The following is an 18,001-nucleotide window of genomic DNA, read 5'->3' as shown; positions in this document are numbered from 1 at the left end:
ACTCACAAGCAACAAGTCTGCAAAGCAGCAACGCAGCCAGCTTCCTGTTTCCTCCACCAACAGGAACATAAAAAATCTCCACCAAAATATTAGCTTGTGAGTAGTCCCACTATAACCAGCAGAGGGTGCTGAAGGGAACAAAGCTATGCATGTCATATTTCACTGATATGCCAAGAACAAACTAGCACTGTGTCTTTCCCTGTCAGGTTTTCCAAAGACAAGTTATGCAGGTATACTCTGTAACGATGACCTTCCCTCATTTGACGATGACTGATTGACTTCTATCTTTCAGCAGAATGACAAATCCTAGCATCTTCCGAGACAGTCTTTTACTAACTGATTTAAAGGTTTTAAATGTAAAATTTACTTATTTATTATTTTTGTATTAAATCTAGATTAATGATCTATGTGAACTCGTGGAGACTATGGAGGTGAGAATGAGAGTGAGTGAGCCATGATCTTGGTATTTACTTGCATCGTACAATACTAAACTTAACTCTATTGTCTTCCTTTGTGTAGTACATTGTGACGAGGACCACATAGGCAGCCATTCAGGACGAGAGTACGTTTATTCACCTACACAGCAATAACAATACTAACGATGTGATGTTACAGTCCGGAGCTAGGACCTACCTCCTCCGATCCCAGTGGCCCACTAAAGAGAGAGGGCATGATTGGGACATTTCTCTTCTGCTCATTCACATGAAAGGGATGGTGCTAGCCAAATCCAACCAATTTAAACTGGGTGTTTCATGGATCATACTTTTCTTCTACAGATAATGACTCCTATCATGACAAAACTGTTATCAAATGATGATTAACACAGAAAAGCCTGGAGTTCAGTTTTCTGGATAAGAAACTAAACAGGATAAGAGTGCAGCTGTTGTTAATTTCATGAACATCAAAGCAGCTGAAACTGACTAACAACCTCCTTTGCTACTTAACTGACCAGATCAATATCCCAAATTTAGTTGACTGGATGCTATACTCTGATTAAAAGTGTTTCATTTGCGTCTCACTGCTGCAGAAGGCAATAATGTGCAAGAAGTTTCAAATTCCATATGAAAATAAAATGTTTTATTTGTTATTATTTCTTTTGATAATTTTGAAATAGAACCTAGAAAGCTGAAATCTAACCTTCATATTTTAAGAAGCCAAAGAGGTGGCTGCTGTTAAGAAATAGAGAGATATTTTTAATATGTATCTGCTCATTAGATTGTTTTATGTACTTTAATAATGAAGGCTTGTAGAGCAAGGCCACTTTTGACTCACAAACTAAGTGCTCAGCCAGACTGAAAAACAGGAAGTTGTAGTGCACAGGCATATTAATAGATAAGACACAGAAAAGAGGAACTTTGTAAAGTACCAAAATAAAACCTATATGAGGCACAGTTTATGATTCTAATGTTAGAGATCCTGCAACTGGCGTTTGGTCTGTGCAGGGGTCTCTCTCTTCCGGAAGATGACTGAATAAAAAGAAATATAAATGTTTTAACACACTATGAGTCGGTTTTCTCTGTTCTATCACGGGGACAAAAGAATCAGGGTTAATACTGCTGAGGCTGCAGCTGATGATGAAGCAGACAGCTCTAGTAAAATTGAGCTCAGTGGCAGCAATTTAGAGCACCAGCAGACATCTGAATATGTTCTGAAGCTCTGAAGATATTCAGGGGAAATTTCAGTCAAAGTTGATCCACTTAGTTTCCACAAGAGAGCACGTAAGCACTGTGACAGGACGATGAATGCAGGAGTGGTTCCTGGTAAAGGCAAAGCTGGAATTAAAAAAAGAAAAAGATGAATTCATAGATAAAACAAATGCCACCAGATTACCTCAGCCACAATTTTATCCCTAAAGAGAGCTGTCATCCCAAAGTCAAGGTGTCCAAAACATCACAAAATATATTTTGCAGAAGAACATTTTAATGTAGTTACTTTGCAATTTGTTGACAGTCCAGAGAATTATTATTCATGGATTTTCAAAATGCAACAAATGCTTATACTTTCAGATCAAGAAGGAGAGATGGATTTGACGATAAAGTGATTCGGAGTGGAGTCTGCAGAGCATGCAGGGCAGATTTGTACTGCAACTCTGTTCAGCATTACAGCTGCAGTCAAGGTCGTCTGGCAAGAACTAAGAATGTTATGGCTCACCAGAAAAATTCATAGTATAAGCTATCTGTCTAGCTTTGAAGATGGAAACTCATTTTTTAACACACACATTTTAGTTCCACATCCCTGCTGCAGAGGGCGACAGCGTCCAACACGTTTTTAATTTTCAGCTTGAAATAAACTGTTGGAATTAATAAACCTATCATATGTCCTTCATTAGTTAAAGGACTATACTTAACAATGTAATACTTCATTACACTAACTCTGCCAAGCTTCAGCAGCTGAATAGATCTCCAAACACAAGACCTGACATGGCAAGCTGCCTGTGAGCTGCACTACAGTCAGCGGCTGGACATGCAGAAGTAAAATGATAAAACAAATCATTAGCTTGATCTTATAATGATATTTACCAGCATTAAACAGTATAAACTTGATTATAGTGTTCCCTTACGTAGTACACATTTGCAGCATTTTCAGCTGTCCTGGAATGAAACTGTTAAAATGCCAACAGTGAGTTGAAAATGAAGAAATACCTTAAGATCACTTCCTCTTTACAACATTTATTACAGTTATAGTCTCACTTTCAAAACTAAGTAGCTATCTGAGTTGAGGATCATGTTTTGTATATTGTACAGTTTCACCCATCCAAACTTTGAAATCACAACATTTAGGAGGTTAGACGAGTGTATTTATTAAGTCCAGCTATCAGCTAAGTTCTAAAAAAAATGCAGTTTACCAAAATTTTACATATGATGACTTTAAGATAACATGAACTCTTGCTTTTTATTCTGTGAACATCCATAAGTTCATCATTCATCACATATGAAACTCTTAAGAATGTTAGCTGATTATACAAAAGTTTGAATTTTGCCTTCCCATCACTTTGAATGACTTAGGTGTAGATTTAAAATGTAACTTTGGTTCTATGTGTTTTGTATGACTCATGTTGTGTTAATGGTCCAGGTTCAAACTGAATACAGACAAGTAACAATTTGAAAAAATTAAAATCATAGACACACGTTTTTAAAATATACTTATAAGATAAGCTATACTATGGGCAAATGGTTATGCATGAAAATATAGATTTTATTTTTTTTATTTTTTTTATTTTTTTAATGTACATAAAGTGCAGTGAGAGTGATAATGTATACACATGTATATTTTCAAATGTATATTTTAATCGGAAACTTCCCCATCACTCTCTCAGTCGCTGCTACTGCTCTGGTCGTCACACTACTCTTTCTCTTGCTCTGAAGTAGGTGGGATGTTTCTTATTTGATTTCTCATCCAGAGAAATTTAAAGTCCACTGACGCTTAGTTGGCAGTATCATTCACAAGTTTAAAAATCCTAGTACATATCGTGAAACTGATAAATTAGGACAGATTATGAGAACATGATCAGTGTACTTGCTACAAAAACATATTAGCCAAAAGTTTGTTAAAGACTCTAGCCTAAAAGATATGAGTGACCATATCAGTGCATTGATTTAACTCCTTTTGAAAATCTTTAGCACAATGTAAGAAAAACACCATCAGCAAGGAAACTACAGAATATTTGTGAGCAAAAAGCTTTTACGTGAGAAGCTGGCTAGAATTTTAAGATTCTGCGAGAGCTGCATACAGATGAAACATGGCCTCATATCTAATGTTGACTTCTTTTGAATGTTTATCCTGACCTTATCTGGTATATTTACGTTACAGTTTATCCTCACAACTTCACTTTTTTGTACATAAGGTAGGTTTAATAATTTAAACTGCAACAATAATGTTGTATAAAGTTTCTGTTAGCTTTAATCATTCCTCTTCTTCGTACTGTCCAGTCTTATGTCATTGGACATTTGCATGCTTAAAACATGAATCTATCCTGTTTTTGGTTTAACATGTATTTTATTATCTACTCAGAAGGTCACTGAAACAACAATCAGAGGCTGCAGAGAGGCAAGACAACAGAGCACAGGTGAGTCATGCTGTGTCACCCATCGGCTCAAACCCATCACACAGGCTGATTACAACAACTGTATCTATGGACACTTTGTTCACCCATATTATTCACCTCCACTTAATTAACAATGCTATTCACTGGAGCTTTCAAGTGTCAACAAGACCCATGTGTCCATCAGACGGATGAGATTCATTACGCTGCTGTACAATTCGCTTCAACCCAGCCAGACTCTACTAACTCCAACTTTAACCGCAGTCAGCGTGAGAGATACCAGGATGCAAGTGTTGTATTTTCCACCACTAATGTCAGCAGTACTAGAAGGTGAGCAGCTCTTTACACAGGAGAACTGTTCTTAAAGTCTATACTGTACCTCAAGTTTAACCTTTTAATATTTGTTCTGCAGTAGTTGTGTCGCTTTATTACTTCACAGATCAAAACATCAAGCCTCTGTGGAGGAGGCCTCTGCACTGCACAGTAAACAAACATCTCAGAGTGTGAACACAGCCTGGATCTGCTGTGTGTTTCTTCGGGAGTTCCCGACCTGCGATGAATGTAACTCATCACCATGAGCATAAAGCTCATTTTAGAAAATTTTCAGTAGGATTCTATTTTATTTCCCAGAAACATATGGCAGTTTAGTGTTAACTGTCATTGAAGTATCTTCTTTAAAGCTGTGTTTTTATTGCTGTGATACAGAATTCAAAGAACGAACAAATTGTAGAGTGGCCAGTTGAAAGAGGAGATTCAGGTTAGTGAGCTCTGGTGCCATCTTCAGCCCAAAACGCGTTGTCTCAGTGTAATGAAGGTCTTCTCCATTAGTTTATTAGTTTACAAGCTTACAACTCAGACCGTTACAGGAAGTGATGAACACACACTGACAGTATTTTCAGAAACATGTTAGGAATTTTATGACGCAGGTGGATCTAGAGTTCAAACTTCTACTTATACAAACTGCTTTTATCCTGGAGACATCATCTCCTTTGCTTTCACAGGATATGAGGATTACCGCTCTCCATCTGTGTGTGAGTTCACTTCACTGTGTCTCCAGCAACACGTCAACAATGTGTGTTTGCAATGTGAGAGGTTCATGCTTTAAAGGCAGCCATTAATGCAGCAGCTAATTACACTTTGTACAAATGAAAGAGGAATCTTAACCTGCAGAGACACTACTTCTCTGTGTCTGTGTTCATAGAAGTTCGGTGTAAGTAAACAGTACATCAGTAAACAGCAGATCAGTTACCAGTTGGTTTTAAAAGTATATCGTGAATTTTTACACTATTGGTGGAGTTTAAACTGGAAGACAAAATATCAAGTTGTTAAAGGTGAGCCAAATTATTATTAGAGCACATTTAAAATGATCAGACTAGAGGCTACAATATAACTGATCGTGCTTCAATTATATCATCAATCAAGTCAAGCCAAGTCAAGTTTATTTATAAAGAACATTTAAAAACAACCAAGGCTGACCAAAGTGCTGTACAATAAAATACAAATATAAAATACAATAAAACACCTCACTGATAAAACAATAAGTTAATACAGTAAGTTAAACCTTGCTAAAAGCCAATGAGAAGAGGTGAGTTTTAAGAGCAGTTTTAAAAGTTCCTAGGCTTGTGGAGAATCTGATGTGAGGAGGTAAACTGTTCCACAGTCTGGGTGCAGCCACAGCAAAAGCCCTCTCTCCCCTAGTCTTTAATCTGTACCTGGGAACATCTAAAAGCATCAGGTCTGCTGACCTCAAAGATCTCCTGGGGCGGTAAATGCTAAGAAGCTCTGCCAGGTAAGGAGGTGCAGTACATGCTTGCTCTAAATTCTCTGAAACCTCCTTTTTTGCTGGTGAGTCCCTGCGAGGAGGCAGCAGAAGTAGCAGTGATGCAAACCCAGCTCTAAGCAGTGTAACTAAGAGAGAATTCAGGGTCACCTGATCGAGCCCTAACTGGCTGCAGGAGAACGGTCTGTCTCCTGAATCCAAACTGGGAGCTGGTTCCACAGAAGTGGGGCCTGAACTGAAGGCTCTGCAGTTTGTTGCTTCATTCTCTGGTCAGTGTGTAACTCTTGGCCTTTGGCACAAGATGTCGTCCCCCTTTTACTCACTCAACTAAACTTTAGTGCAGAATATCCAATTACTCTGACACCTGTTCAGTAGAGTCTCTTCATCTGCTGGCCTCATCCAACTCATCCTGACATCCTCTATAATCTATAGATGACGTCAGAATAACGTCTAATCAAAATAAAAGGATTTTGAAATGCATTTTCATAATTTTTATAAGTATTTGCAACAACAATCTTCTGTTTTACAGGTAAAGGAAGACAAAACAGAGATTATTTCAGCAAATTCCAAGGTTTCAAAGCACCAGATTCACTTCTTGTTAATGCTACTGACACTAAAACTGCTTGAGCACCTGAAACTTGGGTGTGATTTTAGATACTGGGCTTGACTTCGAAAAGCATATCTTCTTCAGGGCTGCCTTTTATCATTATTTCTAAAGTGTGCTGGTTCCAGTCTCAGACTTTTCAAACAAAACGCATTCATTGTCAATGTCCAGGGTCATTTGACCCAGTGCTTTGAGTTCTTGTGTTTTGATGTTGTTTTGTATTATAGTTTACGTTCATTTTGTTAGTCACGAGTTTATTCAATATTTTTAATTGTCTCCCCATTTAGTTCTTGTCTATTAGGTTCCCCTTGTGTCTTTGTCCTCTGTGTCCCTCTCGGTGTGTTCAGTGTTTATGGGTCTGTCCTTGTGTCTTCTTCCCTGCTCTGCTGCCATGTTCCTCTCTTTGCGTTTCATTCCCTGTTTGCCTCTTCTATCACGTTTTTCCATGTTTCCCCAGCACCTTATGTGTGTCTCGTTCCGTCTCTGTCTGCCTGCTTGCTCATTTAGTTTGTGTGTATTCCCAGTTTAGTTAGTTTGTATTTTTGGTGTTCAGCAATAAAGGTGTTTTTTGAGTTCAGTCTGTCTCCGTGAGTCTGTGTTTGGGGTCCAGTTCATGACATGCGTACATATTTTAGCATCTTGTTATTAACATGTTTGCTCTGGTGCCAAACATTGTCCAACGTTGTGTTTCCCCTAATAAATATCACAGCCTGAAAAAGTTAGCAAAGTTTTCAATCAGGATTATTTTTTAAACCTAAACTTGATATTTCTGAAAGGCTTCTTCTTCTTCTAACTGAAACAGGAAGTTGTTTAAATTTTCAAATAGATTATGGGTAGGTCTCATACAGTCTGCTGAATCAGGACAATATGTTCTTCAGAGAAATCCTGAGGGGATGAGCATTAGCACCCAGATTTCCAGAGAGCGAATCACAACACCTGCCTGTAAAATCTCCCAAGCTGTTTGTGCCTCTGTGCTGGGGAATTTAGGCCAGGTCAGGTCAGGCTACCTGTTAAACTTCTGGTCAGCATGCTGCCGAGTGGTGTAAATGAAATAAAAAGAAGGCAATAAACTAGTCGAATAAACATCTAGGTAGCATATGCTAAAAATTTACTTTTATTTTATCTAATGATTAAAAACATTGACAATAAACTTTTAATAGAATTGTATTAATTTGAGCTTTTTAGTCTTCTGGTTACATGCTACAATTTTCTAATAAAGTATATTTTTTCTTTCATTTTCTTTCCCGTAGTTCCCACATTTCTGATCACTGGATTAATTATTTTTATGAACTATAGCTGTATATTTACACATATGTGTGCACGCATATATTTAACATTTACAGTAGTAAACTTTGACTGACCGTCAGTTTTAGAGTTTTGTTAAAAGTGGGTTAAAACTCCTGAAAATGAAAGTACAAAATGCATATTGTGTGTGTGCTGAGCAGTCTGTGTGTGTAAAGTGCTGTAAATGTTTTTCTTACTTACAGTTTGCACATGAGATTTTGCTAAACCAATGAAAGTGTACCAATCTGCTTTTCCTGCTTCTTGAGGTGTGAGAGAGGCGCGCCTTCATGTGAAGAGACACAGGCTAAATAAGCTGGTCTAATCCAGTCCAGGTGGTCCTGTCTGCTTCTATTAGAGGAGGCTGCCAGTGGGGGAGACTCCACCAGGTTCACAATGAATCCACAGGCTGGCTTACCAGCTTACTAGGAGTTGCTCTCTGACTGCCTGCTTTCAAAACCAACTTCTAAAGATAGAGATACTTTTTATCCATGTAGGTTCACCTTGTCAAGTCGGGTTTTGTAGAGTTTGTAGAGTTGCTTAGGTGGACCAAAGTGCTAAGTACGCAATCAGCAACACTTAATTCAATCAACAATTAATGCTCTAATTTGATATTGAGCTTTCTGTTGAAAGATAAAAGTGCACAAACAAATCATTCAAGTTTTGTCCTACGATTTCTAGTCCTTTATAAGTGACCTTTCTTTTGTTCTGTTGTTAAAAGAAACGATCTTGCACAGGTGTAATAAACTTTTATTCAAGGCTTCTGAGCATATTTCATGATCAGGAATGGCATTCAAATCAATAAATATAAACACACAATAAATAATCTACAACTAACAAAGAGTATATAATGTTTGGGTGTAAAAGTGACAAACAAACCAAATACTTCTTTTTTTTTACCCTTTAGATGAGTGAGGCTAACGAAATCAGGGCTAAAATATGAACCCACAATCACAAATCTACATGTAGCCTCAGATTCTGCTCATTTCTCAGTTCACAAGTCAGGAAAAATGATTTAGAGTACAAATGATTCTTACATGCATCATTTGTTCATTGTTTACAAAGTGCATTTCATATTAACATTACTTTCATTATTTTATTAAATATCTTCGAGTCCTAGTTGTGTTTTAGGAACTTTTTGCACACTGAATGATCTGCTGAATATTTCTCCTTGCAACCACCTTCTTTTGTTGATGGCAATTATGTAGTTGATGGTTTAGTAACAGGATTCCAGTGCAGTGCTCCTGCAATGCAGTGCTGCACTTCAATAAATTGTCAAAAATCAACGCAGCACAAAAACATCTTTCCGTAGCTGGATGATTGAACATGCATCAAGACTACAGGTACTACATTTCTACTACATAATGCAGTTTACTAAAATCTGTCTTTATACTCTAGATACCTCATAAATGACAAAGACTCTTTACACTGGCTGTGCAGCTCATTTTCTATGTACTCTAACATGCACTTATTCAATTGTTGGGGATCTATTAACATTTTTCTAGCAGAATTTTCCTGTCAGTTTGAGAGTTTTTAACTGCTATTTGAATTATTTCAGGAACTTGTGTTGCTCTTTGTGTTGATAATGCCTCCTCTACTGGCATTATCTGTCACCTGGTCAGCTCTGTAAAAGACAACATCACTCAGGTTTGTAATCAAACTGTGTTCATTTGAATTCACAGCTCTGCTCTCCCATCAGGCAGTTGATTTTCCTCCACCAGGTCTCTGAAAGGCTCTTGATCTTATCAGGGGTCTTCTTCCTGAGCGTTAGCCTCTTCTGCTGCTGGACGTTGTTGCTCTCTGTGTACTGGATGCTAGCTAAGATAGCTGAATCAAAAGTGTCCTTCAGGTTTTTCTGAGTCAGTGCTGAGCACTCTGCAAAACTCACTGCCCCAAGCTCCTGGGCAAGCCGCTGGCCCTCCTCTGTGGACACTGGCTGCTGCTGGTTCTGTGCCAGGTGGATCAGTACTTGAACATCTTCTCTCAGGTCCAGCTGGGTGCCTACCAGGACCACGGGCATGCTGGGACAGTGCTGACGGATTTCAGGAAGCCATTTGGTAGTGAGGTTACGGAAAGAGCAGGGACGGACGACGCTGTAGCAGAGGAGGAAGACATCAGCATTTTTGTAGCACAAGGGCCGGAGGCTCTCCAACTTCCCCTGCGTGAATATGAAGACAAACCAGATTATAATCAAGCGGATTTGTTTTACAGACAGACAGGTGGCTTCATTCAGCGTTTGTGTCAGTTATTCCCACAAAAATCAACATCAGCGGCGTATCTGTCTCGCCTCATTTGTGGCTCTCAGATCCAAGCCTGCTGACTCCACTGAGGAGATATTCCTTATGGAATAATTATTCTTTTATAATATTGTAAGTGCCCTAACCCTGTTACAGAAATATTGTGATTGCTGGTTTTCACTCATAAAAGAAACACAGATAAAGTATAATATATAGAAATAAATAATATAGTTTATTTACTTACACTGATCAGAACTGAGCACAAGTACTGCTGCGAGCATGGCTAATTCCCAATTTGATTCTTTAATGAGTGTTTTCAGCAGCTTCTGTTATGGTGATGTTACTGCTATTGGTCTTCCTCATACAAGATTACATTCATGGGGCCATTCATCTGTAGATCATTTACGGTGATAAGGCGTGGAAAAGGGTTTTGTTATAAGTTGGATAGCCCAACCCTATTATTTATTTTATAAAGAACAAAACAACCTGGGTGTAAATCTTTGTCCAATCTATCACAGATTAGTCTATTAGAGAAAGGGTGAAGATAAGAGAATCCTCAAAAAGTCGATAGAGCACAAGGAGCACAAAAAAACAAAAAAAACAAACAAAAACTACTGAAATACAAACTCACTTATTCCTGCAGGGGGCGACATAAACTGGGGGCTTACAGGGACATACTTGGGATTGGTGGGCAACTCAAACTGAAGGGGTGATAAAGGATTTAAGTCCAGGACTTGCTTTTACCTCTGGACTTAAATCCTTGTGTACTCTGCAGGGGGCAGCCAGCACAAACAATCACTGCTAATTTTGGATCCAATGACTGACAACTACTCATCGATCACTGATGACTTACATTAATCGATCCATCAACCAGCCCCCATTTCTATCATGGCAACGCATTATAAGGAAGAGAGGAGTAAACTTAATTTACACTGCATACATCAATATTTTAACTCCAGCTCTCCAATTCATCATATCAATTGCTAGCTTTTTAAAATAAGAAACTAAAAAGAAAAGCTGATGCTCACCTGTCCAGCCATGTCACAGAGCTGCAGCCTCACCGGCTTTCCGTCAACCACAACCATCGCTAAGAAGATCAAAAGACAGCTTACAGTATGTTTTGAGCTATGATCCTTTACAGCTTCAGTAAGCTTTGCAGCAATAAACGCTTCTTGTGACCGAAAATGTGGATAAACGACTAACTGAGGCATGTAAGAAGTGTGTGTGTGTGTGTGTGTGTGTGTGTGTGTGTGTGTGTGTGTGTGTGTGTGTGTGTGTGTGTGTGTGTGTGTGTGTGTGTCGCTGGATCAGCTACACTAACGATCAAGATTTACCGGTAAAGTTGTCAAACGCTGTGGGGACATATTCTGTTGGGTATCCATTGGTGGTGTAGCTCACGATGAGGCTGGTTTTGCCCACCCCTCCGTCTCCAACCAGGACGCAGTGCACCTTGCGCTCGGGCGCGGAGCCGGAACGAAGGCGCTTCATGCTCAGCGGAAAGTCCCGGTTCTTCAGGTGCAGAGGCGGGACCGGGGGACAGTCCCCTGCGCACACCGGGTCCGACACAAGGCGAGGCTTCTGCTTCCCAATATCCTGAGGGAGCATGGCTCTGCCTTTGCACAGAAGAAGATCCGAAGTTTTATGGCGGTTCAGATTTGTTGGAGGCTTCCTGTTTGCTCCATTTTCCTGAACACTGTTTCTTCTGACTGGGCTTCTCTACTGCAAATCTAAAACGCTAAATGGTACTTCGGAGATTTGTGTTAACCATGTCAGATATTTGGAGCAGGCAGTGGCACAGCCGTCGGGTTTCTCTGCTCAGCAGGAGCTCCTGATTGGCATTCTCCCTGCATCTGCTGTGGTCGTGTCTCCTATAAGAGGCTTACAGAGCTGAGCGCCATCTGAAGCTGCAGAGCTCTCCAAGTGAAATCAGCTAAGCTTACCAGAAACGTTTACCGTTAAATACGGATTTGATTTCATTCCTATATACAAAAAGAAAAAAAGAAATCATCTTCGCAGATGGAGCACCATGAAACTCCTCTGCTGAATAAATGTTAATGTTGACGAAATAGCCGACATAATAACATACATAGCAACAAAAGATCAATACAAATGCTGACTCACTGTTACTGTGACATCAGTTCATTTCTGCCAACCTGCTGCTTAGTGAAAATGAGAAAGAAGCGTTGCTATGCCCTCTGGTGGTTAAATCATTTCAGCTGTGGAGACTGAAGGAGCAGTAGCAAATCATTACTCAGACAAGCTGTAGACTGCAGGTCTAATGCTTCAGCAGAGAAAGAGAGGGAAGGCTGAAAACATCAGAAGTGGCGAGAGGCGGCTGCATATCGTGACGGGGGAAAGCTGTTATAACACCCTCAGTAAAAATCACAGTGACCATAAATATCATAAATAGTTCATAGTTATCTAATTCAGCATTTATTTAAAAAGGGAAATTGTCTCTGATGTGTGTGATCAAAGTAACATGAAAGTTTTGTGTTTTAAGGTTAAACCCTTGAGATTAGTTTCCAAATTAATTTGGATAAAAGTATGAAGCACTGGACCAGTAATAATAATCTAAAAACAAATACTTTTTTCTCCTTTATGGAGTCAAACAGGGAACTTTAATTCTTGCAGATTGTGATTGATTTTAAATATTAGGATTACAGCTACCCAATGAAATAAACTAACCTTGATTTATTCTGTCATCACAGACGAGGTGAGAAACTGCTTCACTAAGCCCAGCCGGCACCTTTGTGTGAAGTGTGTGATTTCTGCACAGCAGTCTCCTGGAGAAATGTGTGGGAGGCAGAATGTGGGAGGCAGAATGTGTTGCCATGCATTTAACAGCAACAGCACCCCACAGAGTGAGAACAAGAATATATTTCTTAGGGACACATTGCATGAAGTGTTCCCGTTTCTTTAATGGCAATTGGCATTGTTGAAGTATTTGTCCAGAGGACATCTTTTTACAATCTCTCTCCCAGCACAGAAATATCAGGTGTTTCTGTCTTTCTCTATATGCAAAGAAAACCCTTTGTTTCCTATTTGTTTCTCAAAGAAGCTGTGTTTTTATCTACAAATACAAAAAGAAGAGCAAACTCCAAGAACTTAATACCTCAGGATAAGAAGAGATTTCCAACCACTCTGTGCATGAGCTGAGGAAGTGGAACCAGAAGGATGGTATTTATTAGAGACTATCAAGATGACGTCCTCCAGTTGTTCTTATTTCTGTTTGATATAAAGTTGTGAAGTTGTGACACAAAATGTAAAATGCTTCAGAGCCGTATTGACAGACGGACTCCAAAAACAATCAAGCCACATGTTTATTTACAATTCAATCCAAAAAGGCCCATTTTCATCAATTTACTTTTATTTAATCTATTTTTTTTACTTATTTTAATTTGTGTGTTTGTTTGATAATCTGCATAAAAATATGAATAATTGTAGGCAACAAAAGTGTGGAAGCAAAAGTTTTCATTTTCTACCCTTACAGAGGATTTCTGAACATAATGCAGCCTATAAACTGTGATCAAGTCATTACACCAAACCGTTTTTTTTTTAATTGTCATCTGCAAATGATATTAATGCTTTTAAAAACGTTTGTCTTCAAAGTCAGACAATTCGTCGTCCTGAAGGCAGACGAAACATTGCTAAGAAATCATCTTAAACCAGCGAAGGACACTGTTGCCTAAAAGGATTAACAAAGAGGAACGCACCAGAGATCTACCAGCTCAGTGAATGGAGACATGGGGCAGCATCTGAAGCTGGCAACGCACACACAAACACATAAATCTCATCAACACAGAGACACAATCACACACACACCTAACATACAAAGCTGCTATTCTACTCATGTACAAACAGTCTCCCCTAAACCCTCCCCACCCTCCAACATCTGATAAACTAGACACCTAATCAGAATCTTTGGGGACCCCAGGCCTCCTTTTGGAGTATGCAGACCAAGCAAATACATTAACTCAATTTAGAGTTTGGGATTAAGGGCCCACCCCTCCCCCTTTATGAACACACACACACACACACACATGCAACATCCCTCCTCTTTCCCCTTACTCTGCCTTTCCTCGATCCCTTGTCTCTCTTTTTGATGGGATCAGCTGAGCGCTACATTCTCTTCTTCTTCTTCTTCTCTAGCAACCTCTCTCTCGCTCGCTCTCTCTTTCTATCTCTATCTGTCACACTCTCTCGCTCTCTCCCTCAGGGGACCGGGGTGCATGGACTCTATAGTTATGGGCCGGGGCCATCTGTCAGCGTGCACATTCACGCAGCCACCAGAAGGCCACAACATGTGCAGATTTAAATGGAGAACCCAACTTTCCCAGGACACACAGTCCTGACCCCGGCAGCCGCTGCAGCTCCCCCTCCTCTTCATCCTCCCTCCCATCACCCCGTGCCTCCCTCCTCCTGTTCTTTCCTCCATCCCACGTCCGTGACCACTATCCAGCATCCCTAAAATACAGACCCCACCCACCTGCCACACCCTCCTCCACCAACACCACCAAGAAATACTGTCTGCATTTGAATCAGTGAATTAAAGTCCCCCACCCAAAACCTCCTGGACCAATCAGGCCCCAACCCAACACACCCCAAATAAGTGTTTGCATGCATGTGTGTTTGTGTGTATGCATTGTAATGGCTGAGCAGCATGCACAAGCACCTTCTTTACACATAATGATGGATTTCCACCTTACATAGCAGCTGATGGAGAAAGAGGGGAGGTTAAGGAGGAGGTGGGCGGAGGGTGGGGAGGGGAGAGAAGGGAAGGAAGGCAACACTGGTGGGTGTGTGAGAAAGGGAGCGATCAGCTGATTGGTAAAACTGATCATGAAGGAGAGGGAGAAAGGATGGAGGGGAGTGTTAGGCAGCAGTGTGTGTTGTTGGATGTGGGCGTGGGGGCATGGGGTGGGAGGGTAACAGGATTGGTCTTGTCTGTGGGACCCATGGGGAGGACAATAGGAGCGGCGGGGGTAGGGCGAGTGTCACACGCTTTTGCTTTGTGGCACGGTCAACAGGCGTGTGCCACGGGTGTCGTCTCGCCTCCCCTTCGCCTGCTGTCCAACTCCTGGGGAAGCACCGGCAGCCATGAGAACCAGGGCCCCAGGGCCTTTAATGAGGGGCGTGCTGTTTCTTATCAAAGATGGACAAGCCATCATTACAATCATCATTAGAAGCTGCACAATGGAGCATACCTCCCTTAGCTATGGATGGGAAAATCCTCCAGCAGAGCAGAGGAACTGATGGCAGCAGTGGGGGGGATGACATTTCTTTCTTTTAAGGGTACAAAAAGTGAGTGCGAATGTGTCATTTTAATGAATTTTCAACAGTTTCTCCTGGTGAGGCAGCGCAGCTCATTTTGCGCATCTCCATCATTTTTTTTCCAAGATAAATTGTTTCAAATAGATCATACATGAGCGAGAAAGCCATCATCTGATAACATTTTAGAAAGTTTCTGCCTTGTGCATAAAAATAATTTTGACTGAGAAACCCCTTAATGTATTCATTTTTCAAAATGTTTGCTAATCATAAAACTAACTAATAAAATTAAGCAGAGTAAGAAGAAAGAATACATTGAACAATATCTCTGCTGGGGCTCTTATGATGTCGAATTTACATTTCACATTTACGATGATCAAAAAAAATCCAATGACCATGTTTATATTTAACTCAAAATGCAAGTGCATGCAAATGTTGAGACACTCTTTTATACTCTTTTTCATAGCAGTAAAAAAAAGAAACTTACAAAAAGAACAATTACACAGTTGCTTGCAATGATATTATATGTGCATTACTGAAAATTACAGAAATCTCTCTGTTGATCCAACATTTTGTGGAAGCTGCAGCAGTTATTGTGTCAGGGTTTTTTTGGATACATCTTTACCACAGGTCAGTCAAACAAGGCCAATAGGGTGAAATTGCTAAAAAATTCAGTTATATACATGAATTTCAGCCATTTAGACAACTCTTCCTGTTTTTCAAGCTTTATCTCACTGGGTATGAAAAATCTGTCAATGACCATCTTCAGCTGTGTCCTGGGCATTGGCTGGGCCACTCAAAAACAGTTAGGTACTCACTGTGATTGGAAAGTCTGTGGCATTTCCTGTGCTGCATGCTTTAGCTGATGGACAGGTGAAGTGTTGACATGGTCAACTTCCATTCAAGAGCTCATGTTACTCAAGGTTGGACTTAACAGGTTGGGAAGATGTCTTGCTGACTATCAATCAGCACAGTTGCAGCATGAAAACCAAGAGGGTAGTACAAAGGTAATGCTCTGAGTTTTCAAGCAACATGTTGATATTTATGTCAAGGTTGGCTGTGTAACAGGCAGTATGACACAAACCCAACTGGTAAACAACCTCTTGTTAGCTACATACACAGATAACCTGAAAGTAACCATAGCACCATAACAGAAAGCCCAAATGTCAACAATAATATTGACACTGGAACCAAGAATAATCAAAAATATAAAACCAGAGAAACCTGGACCAACGACCTGGGGACAACGACATCAACAATTTGTTTCAGGTATATAATATCTGTTGTTGCATTGTTATCTGAAATATTACTAATAAATATGTTTTCTAATTTTTGTAGTTCATTTTCTTTTCTGGCCAAAAAGGTTTTGCAACGTTGAGGGTTTTACAGAAAAGCAGGTTATTGTCTAGTGTTTGCCAGACACTATGCTTAAAGCCAAAATAGTTCTATTTTTGACTTTCTTTTCATACTTGTGACAGCATTGGATATCTGTGTTCTTGCGCGTCAAGATTAGTTTACAGCTGCAGTGCAAGTATAAAAAAACAACTTTGAATTGAACATTTGGGCTCTCATCACATCCCTGATTAAGGACCTGCTTAATAATTAATTGGCTGTGATAACCAACTCTCTGAAGAATTATAATATTTTTAAATTTCCCTCATTTTCCATATTTTAAAACTTCTGCACAACTTACCACATTTTTATCATGGGTGCATAGAGTTCATCAGAATTATGCCCTGACACAGAGTGTGTATTGTGGAATCTTCAAATCATTTCAGTTCAATTCAATTTAATCAATATAGTGCTAAATCATAGCAACAGTTCCCTTAAACTGCTTTATATTATAAGGTAAAAACCCTACAATAATGCAGAGAAAGCCTCACCAATCAGATAAACCCCTATGAATAAGCACTTTGTGACAGTGGAAAGGAAAAACTCCCTTTTGACAGGAAGAAACCGCCAGCAGAACCAGGCTCAGGGAGGGCCAGGCAGCTGTCACAGGGAGACACCAATCCCCGTGCTACAGATGAATCCTAGTCACAGATTACTGAAGTAACCTGTGAGCAAAAGCAAAATAAGAAATTCCAGTTTACCCTATAAAATGACACTTACATTTGGGTCATGTGATTACATATATGGTCACAGGATTCTTGGAGTTTGTGTTTTGATACTTTAAAGACTGTGAATGGTCAATAACCAAATACCCACTCAATTCTGGTTTACTTTGCATTTTCAAGTGGGTGCACCTGCCTGAGCTTTCAGACAAACTGAAAGTGAAAATTGTAATAACAACTAGATTACATAACACTAAGATACAAGGTGCAGTTCGTTATTTTGATAATACCGTATCATACAGTTAACTAGCAGCCATATAGCTGAACTTCATCTAAATGGTAGTTTAACCCTTTAAAGCCTCAATCATGAGAGGATTTTTTAAAATAAAGTGTTTATTGATAATTTGATCTGATAATTATTAAAACATTTTAAAAAATAGATATTAATTTGCATACATGAGCTTTAATTTGTACCATATTTGATATATCTATCATTGTTTAGTTTTTTGTATTATGTATTGTGCAAGTTATTTAAGTTTTTTTTTCAATGGAAAAAAATCACACTGATGATGTAGAAGTCTCAAAAACCGTATCTATCCAATATGATAAACACTAGGTGTTAAGGGGTTAACAGCGTAATTGCGGTGTAGTCTAGAGACTGTAGCTCTGAACTGACGGGGGTGGGCGTCAAATACGTAAAGAGACTAAGTCTTAGTTGATAAGATAAGTGTAATT

The 18,001-nt window shown here is 39.5% G+C and overlaps 1 protein-coding gene across 1 annotated transcript; it reads right to left on the bottom strand.

Annotated features, from left to right (window-relative positions):
* Positions 1-8,440: 8,440 nt before the first annotated feature.
* On the bottom strand, positions 8,441-12,118 carry LOC146706869 (rho-related GTP-binding protein RhoU-like). Its single transcript, XM_085458159.1, has 3 exons — positions 11,279-12,118; positions 10,973-11,031; positions 8,441-9,865 (listed from the first exon to the last, which is right to left on the bottom strand). Exons 1-3 carry the CDS (start codon positions 11,547-11,549, stop codon positions 9,374-9,376), a joined length of 822 nt encoding a protein of 273 aa, XP_085314285.1. The 5' UTR covers positions 11,550-12,118; the 3' UTR covers positions 8,441-9,373.
* Positions 12,119-18,001: the final 5,883 nt, after the last annotated feature.

Source organism: Copadichromis virginalis, linkage group LG6 (assembly GCF_057382275.1).
Source record: "Copadichromis virginalis isolate Kocher_CV1m ecotype Utaka linkage group LG6, C_Virginalis_male_GT1.1, whole genome shotgun sequence".
NCBI classification, from domain to species: domain Eukaryota; kingdom Metazoa; phylum Chordata; class Actinopteri; order Cichliformes; family Cichlidae; genus Copadichromis; species Copadichromis virginalis.
This window is presented reverse-complemented; position numbering and strand designations above follow the sequence as displayed.